Source organism: Dicentrarchus labrax, unplaced genomic scaffold, assembly GCF_905237075.1.
Source record: "Dicentrarchus labrax unplaced genomic scaffold, dlabrax2021, whole genome shotgun sequence".
Classification (NCBI taxonomy): domain Eukaryota; kingdom Metazoa; phylum Chordata; class Actinopteri; family Moronidae; genus Dicentrarchus; species Dicentrarchus labrax.
Genome location: NW_026136701.1, coordinates 22,210,500 through 22,228,882, shown reverse-complemented (window position 1 = coordinate 22,228,882; position 18,383 = coordinate 22,210,500). Strand labels below are relative to the sequence as shown.

The window sequence follows — 18,383 nt, the reverse complement described above, 5'->3', positions numbered from 1 at the left end:
GGAATAGTGAAAATCAAAGGCTGGCCCAATTTCATAGGCTGTTAAATGGGTCAAAATATGACAGGGCTTCATTGGATGACAATTTAAAGCTGAACATGCTCAAAACAGCCGGTAACTCACATCAACATCCCATAATTCTTCCAAGATGGGCACCACTGGGGCAAAACTTTTGCAGGTCACATCAAATCAGATTTACAAGCCACTGTTCTGACGTTACAGCTTGACGTCCTGAGGCATCTACACTGAACATCTAATTGATGATCTGATCTAGAGTGACAAACAGTGATTGCGACAGTACAGTAAAATGTCCAACCTTAGGAGAAAACACCAGTGAGGAAAAGTAAAAGTAACAGCATCCAAAAACTGATGTTCACATCTATCAACATGAAAACTGACCCGATGCACGGTTTACATTTAACATCATAGTGGATGAGATGATTGATAAGCATTGTCTCAATCCCTGATCAGTACTTGTGCAGGTTTGGTATATTTGAAGACTTGAGCTCTAAAATAAGATGTCCATCATGTTGAAATTGCCCGCCCACTCTGACAAAACAAATTTTCCAACATGAAATTAAAACTCACTATCGGCTATTATTGCAGTCCTCAGCTGTCTGGAGCAATTTACTTGGAAAATCTCAACATTGTGGAGGACAGAGAGAGGAAGATGTAATCACCTGCTGTTTTTAAAATAATATATTATGTGAAAAACACTAGGTGGACTGAGCTGAATACAAAGTCAGTTTATTTGTCATATTTTTTGGTATAATTCCTGTAAATAAGTGATACAGAAATATTGGACCATTGGTATTATTAGTGCTGCTGTTTGTGAAAATAGCTTTTGTCTGAAGACACCCATTATCTACAAATCCTGTTATTTTCCTACTTGTTCTCCAAAAACATTGCCCCTATTGTTCTGTAATAAAACAGATGAGTAAAAATCTAAGCCAATAGTAAAAATGGTCCTGTATCCATCTATCTATCTATCCATCCATCCATCCATTACTGTAGCTGTACCCATTTTCTATTAAAGGTCCAGTGTGTAGCATTAAGGAGGATCTATTCGCAGAAATGGAATATAATATTCACAGGTAGGTTTTCATTAGTGTATAATCACCTGAAAATAAGACTTATAATTGTATAATTAGCACCAAATGTCCTATCAGGAAATTACAGACCAAAATAAAGTGTTGCCATAAAATGTAAACTAATGTTTGGATAACCCTTACCGAGAATACTGAGAATATATGAATAAATGATGTCTTGGCATTGATCCCTTGGTCACATTTTTTGTTTCCAGGGATGATTCAGGCTCTTGCTGGTTTTTTCACCTACTTTGTGATTTTGGCTGAGAACGGCTTCCTCCCATGGACCCTGATTGGCATCCGCATCAACTGGGACGACCGTGAGCTCAACGACCTGCAGGACAGCTATGGGCAGCAGTGGGTAAGGAGCGGCGACAAAGACAAACCAACACACCTTTGGATATTCCCATACTCGTGCAGGAATAAATACAATGCGTGTTTCAACCTGGCAGACCTACGAGCAGAGGAAGATCATTGAATTCACCTGCCACACCAGCTTCTTTGCCAGCATCGTGGTTGTCCAGTGGGCCGATCTTATCATCTGCAAGACCAGAAGGAACTCCCTCTTTCAGCAGGGAATGAGGTAAGTGAGGGAGTACAATTTTTGAATTACTTTGAACCTTAATTGTCTAAAACTTTTCCTTTCTCTGATGTACTCTTATTTTCTATGCAACAGGAACAGGATCCTGATCTTCGGTTTGTTTGCTGAGACTGCTCTGGCTGCCTTCCTCTCCTACTGCCCTGGAATGGACATTGCCCTGCGCATGTACCCACTGAAGTACGCTCTACATATGCATATCTCCACTGAACCGAAAAATAACCTCTTAAAGACCTAATAGGCTACCATTAGCCTGTCACTCTCAACTTTAAATGAAGTCTGTGATCTTCCTAAACACCACGTTGTTATCCTTAATATTCAAAAATGTCTGCAATGAATTTAACAATTTGCACTTTGCCTGTGACTCACTGCTGCTCTATCCTTCCTCAACCCGCGTTATGCTCTTTTTCTCTTCCTCCCAGGACCCTGTGGTGGTTCTGTGCCTTCCCATACAGTCTTCTCATCTTCATTTATGATGAGGCCCGTAAATTCATTCTGAGGAGGAGCCCTGGAGGTAAGCAGTTAATAAGAGAAGCAGAGATTAAAAGGTTTCAACCTTCTTTGTCTTGTTAATAAGCTGAAAGAAAAAAAGAATTCCAAGTGATGGTATAGCGATTGACACCCCTATCTTAGGAACCACACGTGCCATTTTCCATCAAGACCTTTTCCCCTGTCCTCTACCTCTCTCAGCCTTCCTACTGTCCTTGTAAAAAAATACGCATCCTAAAAGAGTAGGCTGTCCATTCTTTTAAGGACACACTGATTGACAAAGTCACGACAGCTCGGCTGTGCTGATCTGACCTGAAGCATCCCAGCAAGTGTCTGACAGATGGTGACATGAAGGAGAAGCTCCAGTTCATTGTCAGTGCAAATGAGCACAAAAAAATATATATCGTAAAAACAACTTTTAACAGTTTTGAACTGATATCAAAAAGGAAAATACAGGTACCAATTTTACAAAACAATGTTGGTAGCAATTATAGATGATTACTGACGACAAAGGATGTAAGCTTTAGTTTTGTGTAACTTTGAAAACGTGGGGTTTGAAAACAGGGGTTTTCAACACTGGTGCCAGCTGTCATATTGAAAAATGTCATTTTTGTTTTTTGTTTTCGGAATAAAGTACATGATGCAAATTTTGCAATTTGCATAGTTTTTCTGGCAGAATTCAATGTGGTTATTGTGATTTTTACATGTATTATAAATAAATTATAACGCAGGAACTGTAATCATTTTCATTTAAAAGTTATTATTAAGCTAGCTTTAACCACAAAAGAGACTTAAGAGGCCTAACCCGTAGCAACGCAGCTGAAAACAGACAGCCAGCAAGCCACCCAATGCTGAACAATTTTCCAGCTTTCAAAGCTGCAGCCTTTGCAACACTTGGCTGATTACTGTTTGTCTTCCAGGTTTGATATCTGACAAAGAAGCACGTAAATGCACTGCTGTCTGGCACTTTGCTTGGGAATTCCATTTGATAAATGGAGCATAAAATGGTGACAATCAGACATCTACATCACCACAGAAATCTAATCGGATCTGATTCTTGAGCCAAGGGCTGCATCTGCACTAGATTTCATCCAAAGTCCTTTATAACTTTTTAATATATTTTGCTATAAATGGACAAGGGTGGAAACACTTCTAATTTTGTTTATGGAGAAACTGAGGACATTTTATCATACATTATTGCAAAAACATTCAATGATTCTTCTTTTGGCCTGAAGGTAAAAATCTCCATCAGCATGTGAAATGTCCAACACGTGGGCAGCAATCTTTATAGACTCTGCCAACTCAGTGAACATATGTTAAACTTGCTCCAGGAAACAGATTATACCTGTCCAACACTAACAGAAACAGTAGCGAATGATGAGAAAGGAAATTAAAACAAGCTGATGAAGACTCTTGAGATATGCCCCAAAGATCACACACGTGATATGGACACACTACAATAGCTCAAAAATGTGTTCGCTGCCATGGCGTTTCAGCTGAGAGGGGCAAGACATGGGGAGACAAATACAATTTATCGTGACAGTTAATCATTTCTGTTAATCTGTGTGTCACGGGCTGCTGATCAGAGTCTTAGAGTTATAAGGGGATTCATTTGGAAATGTACAGAGACAAAGGCAATGGGATGAATACAAATAGAGTGATACAAAAGGATATTATGAAAACTGCCCGCCTGTCATTTTGGTCTCTGACACTTTCCCCTCTTTCTCTTTCTGTCTCTCTCGTCCTCTCTTCCAGGTTGGGTGGAGCAGGAGACATATTATTAACATTCAGAAATTGTCAGTTTGAATTTCGTGTGTGTGTTTGTGTGCGCCTGTGAGGGTAGAACTGTGTGTGTGTGTGTGTGCGTGTGTGTGTGTGTCTGTCTGTCTGTCTGTCTGTCTGTCTGTCTATCTGTTGTAATATTGCATGGATCAGTTCACAAATCTGATTATCATAAAAAGTGACTGCTGAAAATAAGCTTTTGATTGTGCTTTGAGTTTTTCCTTTTTGTTTTCTCAGAAAACATTTCCAGCAGAACAATGGTAATGTACACCTATGTGCCTTACATAAACTGTTACCAAAGTGATGTATTGTGGCCAATTTGGCTATAGAGGAATACCAAATGTCGTTCATCATGTGAAATGTACCAAATAAAAATGTATTCCAAAAATATTCCTGGTCATCCTTTTTAATTCTTATTCATTGATTTTGTGTTTTTTTTTTACCTATTATTTCTTATTGCTATTATTAGACATTACTTCTCTTGAGTTAAATTGATGGTTAAACCTTAAACAGGTCAATTTGAATATGTAGAGCACCACATGTACCAATAATTGTAAAGTTTTCCAAACCACATCTTATTTACTTCTAATAACTCTCACTAATTTTAACATTTTCAAACACATTATAACCTAACTTGCTCCAGATTCTGGCTCGAATCTGGCTTGCGTGTATCAGTTAATGCTGTACAGGCCATACTAAAACACAAAGGGCAAAGGGTATATTAGCTAATTGCCTATAATATATAACTTATCAATAGCAGTGTATATGCCAGCGAATACGTAGAATAAGAAAGATTTTGCAGTACATGATTACCTAAGATATGACAGAGGTAATTTATGAACTATGTTGTGGTTAGTTTGCCGATAATTCTTCGACAGCCTCAAAAACATGTTTTGCGTTTGCATTAACGTAATAAATAATTCAGTATATATTGTTTTCAGATTTTTAAACTCTGAAATATCAATATCAGCCTCAAAAATCAGTGTCAGTCAGGCTCTGTCTATGCTCATATTTTCATGATCTCACCATCCATTATGTATGTCCTCATGTCTTCTATTCACTGGGCACTTGTTACCTTACTGTCAAAATATATTCAAGAAAAAAATCGACGGGCAGCAAAGCATTTCCTCCCAAGTTGCACAGCTCTGGAAATGGATCTTTGTGTAAACTATTTGTTCAGAAATCTTTAAATAGAGAGTCCAAGGTGTTTAAAAATTAGTTAGAAGGGGTTTGCACTCTCCTATAACCAACATAAAGCTTGTCAACTTTGAGTCCTACATGGTCTCTTCCAATACTTTATGCAACATGGCCATTGGGAACCCAGTCTAGGGTTGCTTCTGGGCATCATTAACCCGACTACCTGTTTGCTGTCTGTATGAGTGTGTATGTAGATGTCTGATTATGCTATTTTCAATACTTTTAAATAACTGTTGTATGAATGTATCTGCCCTGACAGTTCATATGTGAGCTGCTGCATGGTTTTCTATGTTTTCTATGTACTTAAATGTCATATTGAACATTTAATTGTTGCGTGGGGGGTACGGGATACTAAAATTGTGGCTTCATCTTTGATTTGGGTTTTTTTTTCTCCCTCATTAAGACCTTTCTCTTGTCTTCTCATTTTGTCATATCCTTGTCTGCTGTTTGTTCCTAATTTTGTCGGACACAACATTATGTCCTACGTCATTTTGCAATTCCTTGATATCTATTTTTTGTGTAAATCAGGGCTTCGACTACCATTAATCATTTGGTCAATCGCAAAGTAAAGAAGAAAATCCTCACAACAACCAGAGAATGTTTGGCACCGCTGCTGTACTTTAATGATTAATCATCAAAAACAGTTGCAAATCAACCCAACCATTTCAGCTCTACACCTAATGAACGCAACAAATAAAAACACTACTAGTTTAACATTTCTACTTAGACGTTAATTTTATGCAAACATCTGCATTATTTACTTATTTGCAAGATTTATTTTATCCATGTATGTGTTGCCATCTATTGCAGCAGGAGGACGGACAACAGAGCCATTTCTCCTCTGGCTCACCAGTATGAAAACACTTTGTGTAACAGGAGCATGCTCGCAGCCTCACAGCAGCGAGCCTGACCTTCTCCCGACAACATCCGGCAACGCCACTTCCGTTCACTGCCTGTCAAAACATGGCGCTGCTTCTAAGGTCAGTGCATCAGTGCTACGTCATGTTTTTGCCTTTTTATGGCGTTTTTCGGGGTTGTCGTGTGAAATAGACGCATCCTGCGGTTGAATAAGGTTACAGCCGAGGAGGAGGAGGGAGGAGGAGGGGAGGGGGCTTTTATTGTTGTTTGTTGACGTCATTTTAACGTGCTCTAGGTAGCTAGCGGACGTTACCTAGCCGGCCGTGCTAACGCTAGCTGGTTATCGGGAGTGTGAACTTTGGCCCTGAGGGGAATTAATGACGCACTCGTTGGGTTTCTTTTTAGTTCACCTTTCAGTCAGCTTGAGCTTCCTTATTGTGTGACTCCAACGCAGGTCTCCGTTGTTGTTGTTGTTGTTCGGGCTGGTTTAGCTCGGAGCTAACTGTTTACATTGTCCACTAACTTGACATTTAATCCCTTTAAAGTCCCTTTAAGTGTTAGTTTGGAGATGAAGTTGAACAGGCACTGGCAGCTGCAGGTTGATTTAGGTTTGCCTGTATTGTTCAGACCTGGCGTTAGCGCTGTTGTGGTATAGAAACGACTACATGTTGTATGTGTGAGTATCTGCTCAGGGCAACTTAATAAATATTAAGTTGAATGAGCGTTTTAGACTTCATGGGGTTAGAAATATGACTTAGTAACTGCTTTGTGGCGTTGATGTGTAGACACGTAATCGTTTATATTATTATCAGAATATATAAACTGATTAATTCTGAAAAATTCTCCCTAAGGAAAGTTGTGGGGCGCTCCAGTGTTGCTCACCGGGTAGAGCGTGTACCACATACCAAGGTTGAGTCCTTTCTGTGTGTCACTACAGAGCTATCCGTCTACTGGATAAAGTAACAATGCATTAAAAAAAAAAAAGGGGAAAGTTTGATGTGTACTATACTGTATGTTTGTTTTTCTTCTCCTTTATTTCACTGCAGACACAAAAACTAATTCCCACACTTCTTCCTTATGTGTAGGACGTTCGCCCGTCAGGGTGTGTGTATCTCCCGACCACACTACAGTCTCCTCTACAGACAGTGAGTTTTGTTTGTGTGTGTGTGTCCTTGTGTGACAGAGAAAGATGGCGAGGTTATTTGGGTTCACATACACATACTGCTACATCTCAGTAATTATGCAGATACATGCTATAACCCATGCACTGTAAATGTTTGTACTGTAAACTTCTGTACCCTAAATACTTTTTTTTTTAAATCTCCATTACAGTGCGGCTCCAATGGGAACCACAGCAAAGGACGAAATGAACAAGTTTTGGTCGAAAAATGCCAGACTAAACAGACCCATGTCTCCTCATATCACCATTTACAAGTATGTACTGTATATCTCGTGCAGTACTGTGTGTAGCCTGCGTCTTGTTCGGAGGAGAGGTTGGAGATGACTCAGTTGTTCAAGTGAAATTGTACACTCCATTTATGTTTTATAATTTCACCTGAACATTTTCAAAGACAGTAAAACTCCACTGCAGAACATTATCGAAGTTGAAAATATTATTACTATCAATTTTCAGATCAGGCAGTCTTTTCATTCTTTTTATGCTGATGAAACAGCAGGACAAGCCACCATTAATGGAGATCTCCGTTTCTTTGGATACATTTACTGCAATGAGCACCTTGATAGACAGGCAGTTACGAGAAACTGAAAACCTTTTTATTCAGTATGATCCTTGTAATTTCACACTAGGTTTCCTTCCTGGCTTTTCACTTTGCATTTTCTCGTTCATTTGGGATCATTCTTGTATCTGATCTATATCAGGGACCTTGCACTCCAAAGCATTGGTGATTTAAATCCTTCTCTTTCTCCTGTTCAAAGTTACTCCTTAAAAAAAACACTTTTACATTTATATCTGTACATGCAGACATTGGTATCTATAAGTGAAAATGTTCACTGTCATTTATTTTCATTTTAAAGTAAAAATACCTTCGGCTTCCCTCTGTGAGGCTCAACCACTTTGAAAAGAGTCTTTTTTTTTCTTTCTGTACTATGTTCTGAACCTAACCCGAAACAAAATGGGTTTTAAAAATTCAAATAAAAGTCAGTGAAGGTTCAATGCTTCGACTTGTGGTTTGGAGTGTGTTTTAACCACATACAGTATATCTGCCATTATAATAAATGGGTTGGATTTTTTTCTGCGTTTCAGTTGGTCCGTCCCCATGGTGATGTCTATCACACACAGAGGAACTGGAGTGGGGCTCAGTGGAGGTAACACATCTACTTTTCCTTACGTTTATTTTCTCATCATTTATTACCGGATGAAACGTTTATTCTACTGCCATTGTGAGCTTTTGATTGACCCTGAAAATCTCCTCAGGGCATTTTAGTCCCCCACTATTGATTTCTGCTAAGAGCATTTACTGGCATTACGAAACAGAAGTTGTTCAATACAATTCACCCCCTTTTGCTTGTGGAAATCAAGTCTAGCACTGGACTGCTAACAGCTTTTAGTCATTTGCGAGGTGTACAGGTTGAGCCCATGTCACTGTGACATTGTACAACACTACTGTTAACCCCGATGTACCATTCTGTAAAAGCTGGGTCCAATTTTCTTTGTATGTTAATGGGTTCAATAAAGGTCAGCAGCCTTAACTGCCAGTTTAAAAACACTCGCTCTCTCACTATGTGCCGTCTTTCTAAAAACATCGGCATGGCCTAATTACAGTTTCTGGCTTTTGGTAAACTAAAACTATCACCTGCTGAGGGTAATTTTACAAGCCATATTGATTTATTGTAATGTTTAGATATCCCACCACTACTTGCAATGCTTTTTTGCATATGGAATTAAAACTCAGAGTTAACTCAGTGTTTGATTCAATTCACATATGAAATGGATGTGTATTTGTCTTTGTGTGTATGCAACTCTGCATTTTGTGTTCACATTGATTCACACCCGCTATGTTTTTCCACAAGTAAATAACTTGTACCATTAGGCCTTTTTATCATCCAGACAGCCCAGAAAGAGAAGCACAGAGACCCACTGAGTGCAGTGTATTGTAATATGCAGCCAACGAGGAGCCTGTTTGATACAGAGCCATTGTTTGGTCTTCATTTTATGGAGTCAGCAGGGAAAAAGGTCTATACATAACTGAGATATTCAGATGTTTGAAAATTACTGGCCACTGGGGACACTGGGGAGACTAATCCAGCAAAGACAAATAGTAGTAGCATGTTGGTGTTAAGTCTCTCACTTATTGCTTACCTCTCTAAAAGGCATGCATGCACATCATTTTTCCTCTAACACCCATTCATATACACACCTTATTATGTCTGTGTCCAGCTATCTCGGCCTTTGCCCTGGCAGCGCTGGTATTACCGGAAAGTTACCCCCACTACCTGGACTTGATCCACTCGTTGTCCGTCGGCCCGTTTCTCATTGGGTTGGCCAAGTTCGGCATCGCCTTCCCCGTATCTTACCACACCTTGAACGGCATCCGACACTTGGTAAGACTTAATAACTTTATTGTTGATTTATAGACCTAGCAAATGTGTGCAACTCCATACTAAAGTATATTTTAAATTCTTTGGTAGTTTGTTTCCATTACCATGTTTGGTGTAGTGTCTGGACTCCCTTGCACAGATCTCTGAGTCACTTTTCAGTTTTCTCACGTCAGCTCATTTGATTGATGTCATTGAACATGTATTACATTTGCCAAGATTACGCTTAATTTTCTTCTTTCTGTTTTCTCTTATTTGCTTCTTATTATTTAAATCAGTGGTGGGACATGGGCAAGGGCTTCAAAATCCCAGAGGTCTACCGCACCGGCTACACCGTTATCGGTCTGTCCATCATCGCCTCCATAGCCGTGGCTTTACTGTGAGCACAGGACTAGAAGAGATGAGCAGAAACGAAAGGAGAGGAGGGAGCTGAAAGGGAATGTGGACTGGATTCACTGTGGGAGTTTTGTGTATATGTTCTGTTCTGGCCCACTGCAGGCCCAATTTCATCAGAGTATTAAATAAAGGATTATATCATGCTGTATGCAGAGAATGTGTTGTGATGTTTTGTCCCTTGGAATTAATTATACTCTGAAAAGCTTTAAGGGTCATCAAATGCAGCAAGAGTGCAAAGTGCATGCAAATGTGACCCAGTTTATTTCACACTTGTTCTTGGTGTGAACAACAACCAGCGGGCCAAAATTAGACGCGTCCTACATGTTCTATCCTTATGTAATTTGTGTAATCATGCTATGACGTCAAATTTATTAATTACTTTTCTTTGCCCTAAGTGCTCCGTCACTGCCAGTCCAACTAGTGCATCTGCCGGTTGTGCACTAGAATGTGTGTTTGTGTGTGTGTGTGTCTGTAGTGCGGCTGTTTACTGTAGGCTGTCATTCATATTTTACCTTTGCAAGGGCGCAGCTGCTCAGATGCATTTTTTAACACTGGGAAAGAGAAGGGCTGAAATGCGGAGAGGCAGCCCAGTGGTGGAAACTGTGTATGTGAACAGGCTCCTTACCGGCAGCCTGCCTCAGGCCTTGCCTCCCACTGAGCCACACAGGAGCTACACATTGCACCTGAGCAGCTTTTGTCCTACAGTGTGAATAAAAGCAAACTGTGATCTAATGTCAGATCCAACTGCATTTATAGTACAGTAACAAGCGCACAGGGTGGGGTGGGGAAACAACAGTAAACGTTCTTGGGAGGAGGCTGCACACTTATGATTTTCGTAGCAGCTGGTTTGAAAATGTGTCTGTTGAGATCAGCTGAACCTGCACAGAGACAAACAACATGACCGCTTAGTTTTGTTACCTCCAACAAAATTGGTTTATGAATGTGTTACTGCTGGCTCGAAGGGAAAATCCTTGTCAGCCTGCATTTTTATCAGAGCTGTTGATGAAAGGAAACGGTGTCTACAGTAACTGTCAGTGTTTATAAAAGTTAAGAGCTAATTTAATGCTTTTGATAATGTTTTATTGTCCTCAGAGCCACATCGGCCGGTCACAAGAGAAACGTCTCTATATGTAAGAGCCAGCTCCAAATAATTGTCACAGTAAAAACAACACTTGCAAAAATTGCTCTCCATGTGACTTTTTGGTTTTTTGATTGCAGTGAATCTGACATCTTGATGATTTGCTGTATAGATCCATGTCGCAAAAACGTTTCCATCTGAGACAGAGAAACATCGGACCGCAATTTTCTATTGTGACTGACGGCAAAATTGCTCAAACTCTGCATGTTTAAGACTTGATTTGCTTATTGTCTGCTCACGCCAAACCCCGTGGAAATATTTCCCAATTTCAGAGTAAAAACAAACAGCTAATAAAAACATGGGCTGCTCACTGGAGCCATTCCCTATGAGGAGTGAGCACTTTGCCTCATAGTTACTGATGCGTTTACAATGGAAGATGTTCCATCTTTTTGGTGTGCTCCGATAATATCAGTATTATGGTGTTTTGACGAGATAACCTACGTGAAAGCAACGGGGGGTGGAGAGCAGGTGCTATCCCCGTCTCTTAGAGCCATAAAGAGACTAATGATTACGCGGCGGCAGCACCCCCTACCGGGCGGTAAATTATTATCCACGGGGCTCCGGTCCTGATGCTGAGGGATGGTGAGGATGCTGCACAGGGCTGGGAGGGGGAGTATAAACCCGCTTTTGATCGAAAAAAATGTGTCACAGTCTCTGTGGCGCAATGGAATAGCGCGCTGGACTTCTAATCCAGAGGCTCCGGGTTCGAGTCCCGGCAGAGATGTGTATAAAGCGTTGTGGCTTTTTGAATGAGAGGGGATATGTGATAGGGGAACAAAAGCAGAGATGTCTTATTGCTTTTGTAGCTGGGATGCATCTGACAAGGCTTTGTCTACAGATATAGATGGATGGATGGATGGATGGATGGATAATTGGATAGATGGATGGATGGATGGATGGATGGATGTGTGTTTGCAATGCAGGTGCCCAATACAAAGTGCATCAGGTCTGAATTGTCATAGACATTTCACATGGAGCCTTTTCAGCACGCAAAGGTCATCGCTTTAATATGCAGATGTGAGACGGGCATAAAGCCTGCAACCACAGCTCCGGTGAAGCCGCACAGCACGGGCTCCGTTACCAGCCTATTACTGTCCAGGCTTCATGCTCGGGCTCCGGTCTCGTATACGGCCACCACGTAGGCACCGCAGGAGCACCCAGCGCCCGTGCAGCCCCGTCGTGTGAAAGTCAGTGGACAGGCGCGCACGCTTGTCGCGCACGGGCTCAGCACCTGGGGCTGTCCACTCATTTGAGCCAGAGCAAAAGCTTTCCTAATGCATCGCCAACAACAAAACATTTAAAGCCTTTTCCGTCCTCATAACAAGTGTTTAATGATGCCAGATGCTGCGTTTCCAGCCCCCCGTTTGGTTTAGAGACAGGGAGAGATAAAGACTCTTTACTTTGGACATAAATGACTCATGGAGCCAGGAAATGGTGTCGTCTCAAGATTTTTGTATGCAGCTTTTGTATTGAATTAAACTACAACCTGGCGGTGCAAGTGGAGAGTAGGGATTGTAGTAGGCATTATGTATTTTTCATTTAGGGAAATCTGAGTAGGGACCTTGTTGGAATCCTTTCAAGGACCCCTGAAGGTGGACTTCTTCTGTTTTTTTTTAAAACCTATACCCCAATCACAGAAGCCCGGAGCAGCACTATTTATGTTTTCAGTGTGGAAAGCAGCTGCCTGCTTGAAGATCTCCCAACCTCCCCGACTCTCAAACCCCTCCCCGGCTCCCCCATGGCTTTTATTATTTTGTATTTCCTTCAAACCCACCTCCCCGGTGTCAGTGTGTCGCCACCACCACTGATTGGGCTGTCGTGCGGCTGCCGCCATCCATGTTTAACCCCATCATGCCTCCCCACACACAGACCTAATCCGCCAGTAAAACTAATCCTTAATCCTCTCTGGCAAGTTGAACAAGCCCCCCCCCCCACACCCCACACGCACGCCCTCCCTCCCTCTCTCCCCTCCCGCGTTCCCAAAACGCGCCTGACGCGTACAACGTCCTAACTACATACACTACCCTAAAGTTTACAAGCTTATGCAAAACTGCCCATTCCCGGGGGTAATAAACATTATGATGCTTAAACGTTACAGGAGCAGTAGCCTATCCAAATGTTGAGGTGATAAGAAACAAAGGCAGTGTTAAAGGCACAGGGTGGCTGCTGTACTGTAGGCATGTGACAGATAATGGCACCAAGAAAAGTCTCTCAACTCCACAAAGACGCGATACATCATTACCACACTGCAAATGATCAGGCCTACGGGAAATAGCAGCGGGCCTATCTACGAGATAGGGGTAATAGCTCTATAATATCAACGATAAGAAACATCACAGGCCACTGAGAAGCGCGACTATCAAGTTCAGATGACCTCCGCTGCTTCAGCTCAGGAGATGTGTAGGCCTGAAACTTTGATAGAATTGAAGAGGAATACTAGACCTACTCAATATCAAACCTTATGATAAAGGGAGCGGAGATATCATGGGGAATCCTACAGCACTGTGCTTCCGCAGGAGATAATAAAATACCACAAAGCCCGATAAGGTCAGCGTGGACTCACTGTGGAGCATTATAGGAACATTATGGCGATTTTTCCGGTATGGTGCGATCACACTTCTCTATCTGCTCCATCTCCTTCATGTTGCTCTCAGCCAGTAGGCCCCTGCTCTGGCCCTGTTATCCCGATGGTACGGGCCAAATCGTATTAAAATCCCCTCCCTCCCTCCCTCCTTCCCTCCAACCCTCCCTCCCTTGTCCCCTCCCCTCCCTCTCGTCTTTCAGACAGACTGTTTTTGCTGCAGTGAACGGCAGCCGTGGAGAGAGAGAGAGCGAGAGAGCGGTAGAGATACAAACACAGAGAGTGCGAGAGAGAGAAAGAGAGAGAGAGAGAGCGCGGAGGAAAAAGCAAGAAAAACAAAAGAGTCAGGAGAAGGAACAAGGAGATAAAAAAAAGTCGACAAAAGCAGATTGAGAGGAGGCTCCGGACAAGCGACTGCTGCGCATCAAAGGAGGGACCTTACTGGGGACCTTATTGGAGACCAGCGCCAACAAAACCCGAGTCCGGAGGCGGAATATAACGGTGTGTGTGTGTGTGTGTGTGTGTGTTATTTCCGTGCATTGCTTCGCAGTTTGTATCATTGTCCAGGGTTAGGATGTTGCCTGTAGGGCGGACAGGAGACACCTGTCAGTGCTGACGCTTTTCCGTCTCCAGGAATGTGTCTGTGCGCACTCTGGGTAGGTGGCTTTGTGTGTGTGTTTGTGTGTGTGTGTGTGTGTGTGTGTGTGTGTGTGTAATCCGTTATGCCTGCCCAGGGAGAGAGCTGTATAATCCCTCCGTGTTTTATAATTTACTCTAAATATGCATTTTGTTGTCGGGCTGCCTGCGCTCTTCCCGACTCCTCTCCCCTTCCTTCTGTTGGCTCTATCGCTCTGCAAAAAAAAAAAAAAAAAAAAGCAACAACTAGGCGCTGTGTGCAGCGGCCACGTCTCCCCAGCCTTTACACGAGTCTCTAAATCGCATCCCATCAGCAGCAGATATTTCTGCAAGTGCGGGAGAAGCGGTTTAGGAGCCAGGCTCCGACCCGAGAAACACTCGCTCAGGCTCCCCCGCGGTCCGTCGCAGCGATGCAGGCCACCACGAGCTCTTATTATTGTCATTATTGTCATCATCACTATTATTACTCCTCACGTAAGAGCAGACCAAGAGAACTTCTGTTACATTACGCCCAGAGTGTCCGGGTTATTTCCCATGGATGCACTTGTTCCAGTTTTGTTTTCATTTCTCGCCATCACTCAACAGGAAGGGCTGGAGCAACAATAAACACAGCCCTCCCACCCCTCCCAATCCCCTCATCCCACCTCTCATGCCCCCCACCCCCACTCCTCTATCCCCGCCCTAACCGTCCGCCCGTCCCGCAGGCGACACTCCGGCCACGGTTCCCCTCTCAGCGTTGTCAAAGAGGGAGCGTTTTCGCAGATGGAGCGAGGGCTCACCTCGGCGCAGGCTACTGCTATTTTAAGGAATGTGCGTGAGAGAAAGAGAAAGAGAGGGTCGGAATGAGTGTGTGTGTGCGTGTGCGTGTGTGTGTGTGTGTGTGACAAAGAGAGGGAGGCACAGAGAACGAGTGCCTGAGCGGCTATTATGCACGTCTGTACGTCTCCAGTCTTGTGCAAAGCGCACCGAGTATTCTCAGCGGGCGACAGGTGCATCTCTCTACTGCCGTGGTGTTTTTTTTTCTTTCTTTCCCCCTGTTTTCTCACGACCAACTGGGGGAAGGTTCCTTTGAGTTATTTCTAATTAGCGCGAGTTAGTTAGAGCTGTCCAAAGCACTCGTTTTCCGTCACTCCACATGCGCACAGCTTGTTAAAGTGGATGAATGTATTCACAGTATTATGAACCCCCTTCCTCTTCTCCCCCTCTCCCCCCCTCATCGCCACCCATACACAATCACCCTCTCTTCTGCCGTTCGGCTCCATCACCGTCCCCTCCCCTTTACCACGCCTGTCTCAATCGCCTCTCAGTATGGTATGACACAAGCAGATCGATGAATACCCATGGAGCAACGCGTGAGTAACGGGTGGGCCAGGCGTTATTCCGCAGCAGCCAACCAATGGCAGGGGACGCAATTAGTGGCCAGTCGGCTTGCCCTGCTTGTTTTCTTTATCTCTCCACTCCTCTCCCTGCAGGTGACACTCCAGAGCTCCTCTGCCCTCCTGAGGATTCAGTGAGACAGGCGGATCTGTGCACCCGACCATGGCCTTCCCATCAGCCCCCTCTGCATTATGGAGTGTCAGCTTATTGACAGCTCTATTCGCTGCTGCGGTTCACAGCAACATTGTCTATGGTAAGCACCCCTCTCCCTCTTTATCTATCCGCTTCCTATTCTTTCTATCTCGCAGTGTGTCCCTGGGCCCCTGACCTCCCCGACCCTCTCTTTCTGTCTCTGGAGGTGCCTCATATCTGTTGACTTGAGGCTTTTTCCTGGTTTCCTGTATTATGACAAGGGAATCAGAGAGCCGTAAATAAGCACATGGGACGCTCCCACCTCCCCGGACCCCAGTGGAATTTCTGCTGTTGTTTTTGAGGAATGTGCGTGACTTGCACGTGGGCGCAGGACTCCACTCACATGCATACTACAGGTCCTCGCTGAGGGTAGCTCACTTTCCCTGTGGCTTCCTCTTTTTTCCCCTTTCTCTCTCCCTGACATCTTCAGTCTCTTGCATACACTCACATGAAAGCAGACAAGCACTCAAGCATCATTCTTTCTTTTATGTTCACCTGCTCAGCATCTTGCTGTCTGTCTTACATGTGCACTGACTATATCTGTGTCAGAGGTTCATGCAACCTGGAGATAAGCAGTAATCATCTTGTACTTTCTCAAGTAGCAACACAGGAGTGTGCACACCTACCACACACATAGAGTAGAGACACATGACACTCATCATGGCCACAGCTCAACTTGTGATGAGCTGGGTGCGGCTGAAAGCGGATGGTAAGAGAGGATTTGATGAGGGTAGCACTTTGTAATGATATCATCCCTGCTGTGAGCACCGAGTGAACAGGAATATACTGTCCAGCGTGCTTTTCCAATTACATAACACTCAAGTGACTGGCTTCTGGTAATACAACCTTTAGAGGGCAAACAGTGCCGATAGGGAAACGGCACATCATGATTGTCCCTCAATCCATAGAAAATTGATTGACACAGGTAGAATCCTGTTGGCATTTTCTCATTACAGTGAGGATTTAATTGAATTGAGTGTTTGGCAAAGAAGCGTAAGACGATATAGCAGGCAAGAAGGCTTCTAATATACGTTCCCTGATTTGCATTTGCAATATATATTCTCTGAGGCCCCTTGTGCTCACTTGTGCACACCCACACAAATTCACAAATCTGAATACATCATGTTGAATGCACATGCATGCACACAGATATGCCAGTGCACGCACCTCTTTTACTGTACTTCCACTTCGTTTATCTACGTCAGCTGTTTTTATTTTCTCTTGAATTATGCATTCTTTTGTTTCTGCCCATTTGTGTATGAAATGTAGGGAAGTGGAGGATTGTCAGTGTGAGCTCACAGTGGTCAGTGCAGTAGAACGTGAGAAATAATCCGGCTGTGCCAAGGACCCATGATGAGGTCACCGTTAAACAAATGCAAATGTAGGCCTGTCAAGGCCCCCAAAAGCTGTTGAAGATGAGAAACGCACAAACAATCTCCAGATTGAGGCGCTGATGATGAAATATCAATCTCTCGTCAGAGTGCTGACCCTGACCGTGTAGCTCGTCATTGAAGCCCAGGCAGCGGTTCGTTATTTGGGTCCGAAAATGATTTTGGCTTGCATTCAGACGCACGTCACATTTGATTAAGGTGTGCCTAGCAGGAGGCCTGACCACGCATGACCAATTCCTGCTTTGGTTTCACCTAAGCGCTGTTTTACATTATCATGTCAGTCAAGGAGAGTAATTAAGCCTGGGACGTCTGACAGTGTTTAGGAGATGAGAAAACACGTCAAAGAGTGCAATTGAGAGGAGAAAGGAAACAGGGATGGAGTGCTGGCTTAACAGTTTCATAGTGCTTTTTGTAAACTGTTAAGTTGTACTCAAGGTCTTTTCATCATTTATTTTTGCTTTCAAAGTATAATCAAATACTAATATCAACTACGCTGAAACAAAAATAATAACATTTCTGCTGTGAAATCAGTTAGTATCACATTTGAACAAGTTTGGAATTATAATTGTTATGCTACTTAGGAAGGCATTACTCAGAATAAGAATGCATATTTTTTTCCATCAACGTAGTACAGGAATTTGTCTTAGTGGCATTAGTGCAGAAATTGCTGACAATTTATAGACTTTCTCACTGGCAAACACAGAGCTCAGCTCTTATGGAACCTCACATACAACACAGAGGAATGGTGCCAAAAACTCAACAATACATATATGTATATATATATATATATATATGATTCTTGTGTTCATTCTTCTATAGTTTCCAGACATTTGAGCAATGTGGCAAACAGTGGTGTTCAGTGTCAGCAGTAAATATGTGTAAGCGGCAGAGCACTGGTCCATCGCTCACATCTGCTCCGATCTGTCCGATCTGTCCGATTGTTGTTGTTGTGACACAGCAGCAGAGCTGTTAAGTAGAAGATGGAGTAGGGCGGGGCAGGCAGTCAGATAATGCCGTCATAATGGAGATCTCCATGCTAAGAGGCCCTGGAACAGAAGGGTCTACTTAGCATAAATAATTCAATGTTATGTATCAGAGAGGAAAAACG

The 18,383-nt window shown here is 43.0% G+C and overlaps 3 protein-coding genes and 1 non-coding gene across 8 annotated transcripts in view; all 4 read left to right on the top strand.

Moving 5' to 3' along the window:
* Positions 1-4,344, top strand: part of LOC127365551 (sodium/potassium-transporting ATPase subunit alpha-2) — a 101,614-nt gene extending 97,270 nt beyond the window's left edge. For both annotated transcript variants that reach the window (XM_051403727.1, XM_051403737.1), the window contains 5 exons: positions 1,301-1,446; positions 1,538-1,668; positions 1,762-1,863; positions 2,106-2,197; positions 3,928-4,344. In XM_051403727.1, the coding sequence (XP_051259687.1) occupies positions 1,301-1,446; positions 1,538-1,668; positions 1,762-1,863; positions 2,106-2,197; positions 3,928-3,956 (500 nt within the window). In that variant the 3' untranslated portion in view covers positions 3,957-4,344. The remainder of the gene's footprint in view (positions 1-1,300; positions 1,447-1,537; positions 1,669-1,761; positions 1,864-2,105; positions 2,198-3,927) is intronic.
* A 1,688-nt stretch (positions 4,345-6,032) lies between these two features.
* Positions 6,033-10,108, top strand: sdhc (succinate dehydrogenase complex, subunit C, integral membrane protein). Its single transcript, XM_051404054.1, has 6 exons — positions 6,033-6,131; positions 7,095-7,154; positions 7,342-7,443; positions 8,273-8,334; positions 9,407-9,570; positions 9,843-10,108. The coding sequence occupies exons 1-6, from the start codon at positions 6,115-6,117 to the stop codon at positions 9,945-9,947; spliced, it is 510 nt and encodes a 169-aa protein (XP_051260014.1). The 5' UTR covers positions 6,033-6,114; the 3' UTR covers positions 9,948-10,108.
* A 1,640-nt stretch (positions 10,109-11,748) lies between these two features.
* Positions 11,749-11,822, top strand: trnar-ucu (transfer RNA arginine (anticodon UCU)). Its single transcript has one exon. It is a non-coding gene; the product is annotated as a tRNA-Arg (tRNA).
* A 2,050-nt stretch (positions 11,823-13,872) lies between these two features.
* cadm3 (cell adhesion molecule 3) overlaps positions 13,873-18,383 on the top strand; it is an 85,980-nt gene continuing 81,469 nt past the window's right edge. For 2 of the 4 annotated variants that reach the window (XM_051403806.1, XM_051403795.1), the window contains exons 1-2: positions 13,878-14,180; positions 15,788-15,945. In XM_051403806.1, the coding sequence (XP_051259766.1) occupies positions 15,855-15,945 (91 nt within the window). In that variant the 5' untranslated portion in view covers positions 13,878-14,180; positions 15,788-15,854. Of the gene's footprint in view, positions 14,181-15,787; positions 15,946-18,383 lie in introns of all 4 variants that reach the window. The other 2 variants (XM_051403785.1, XM_051403816.1) reach the window with 2 other exon arrangements.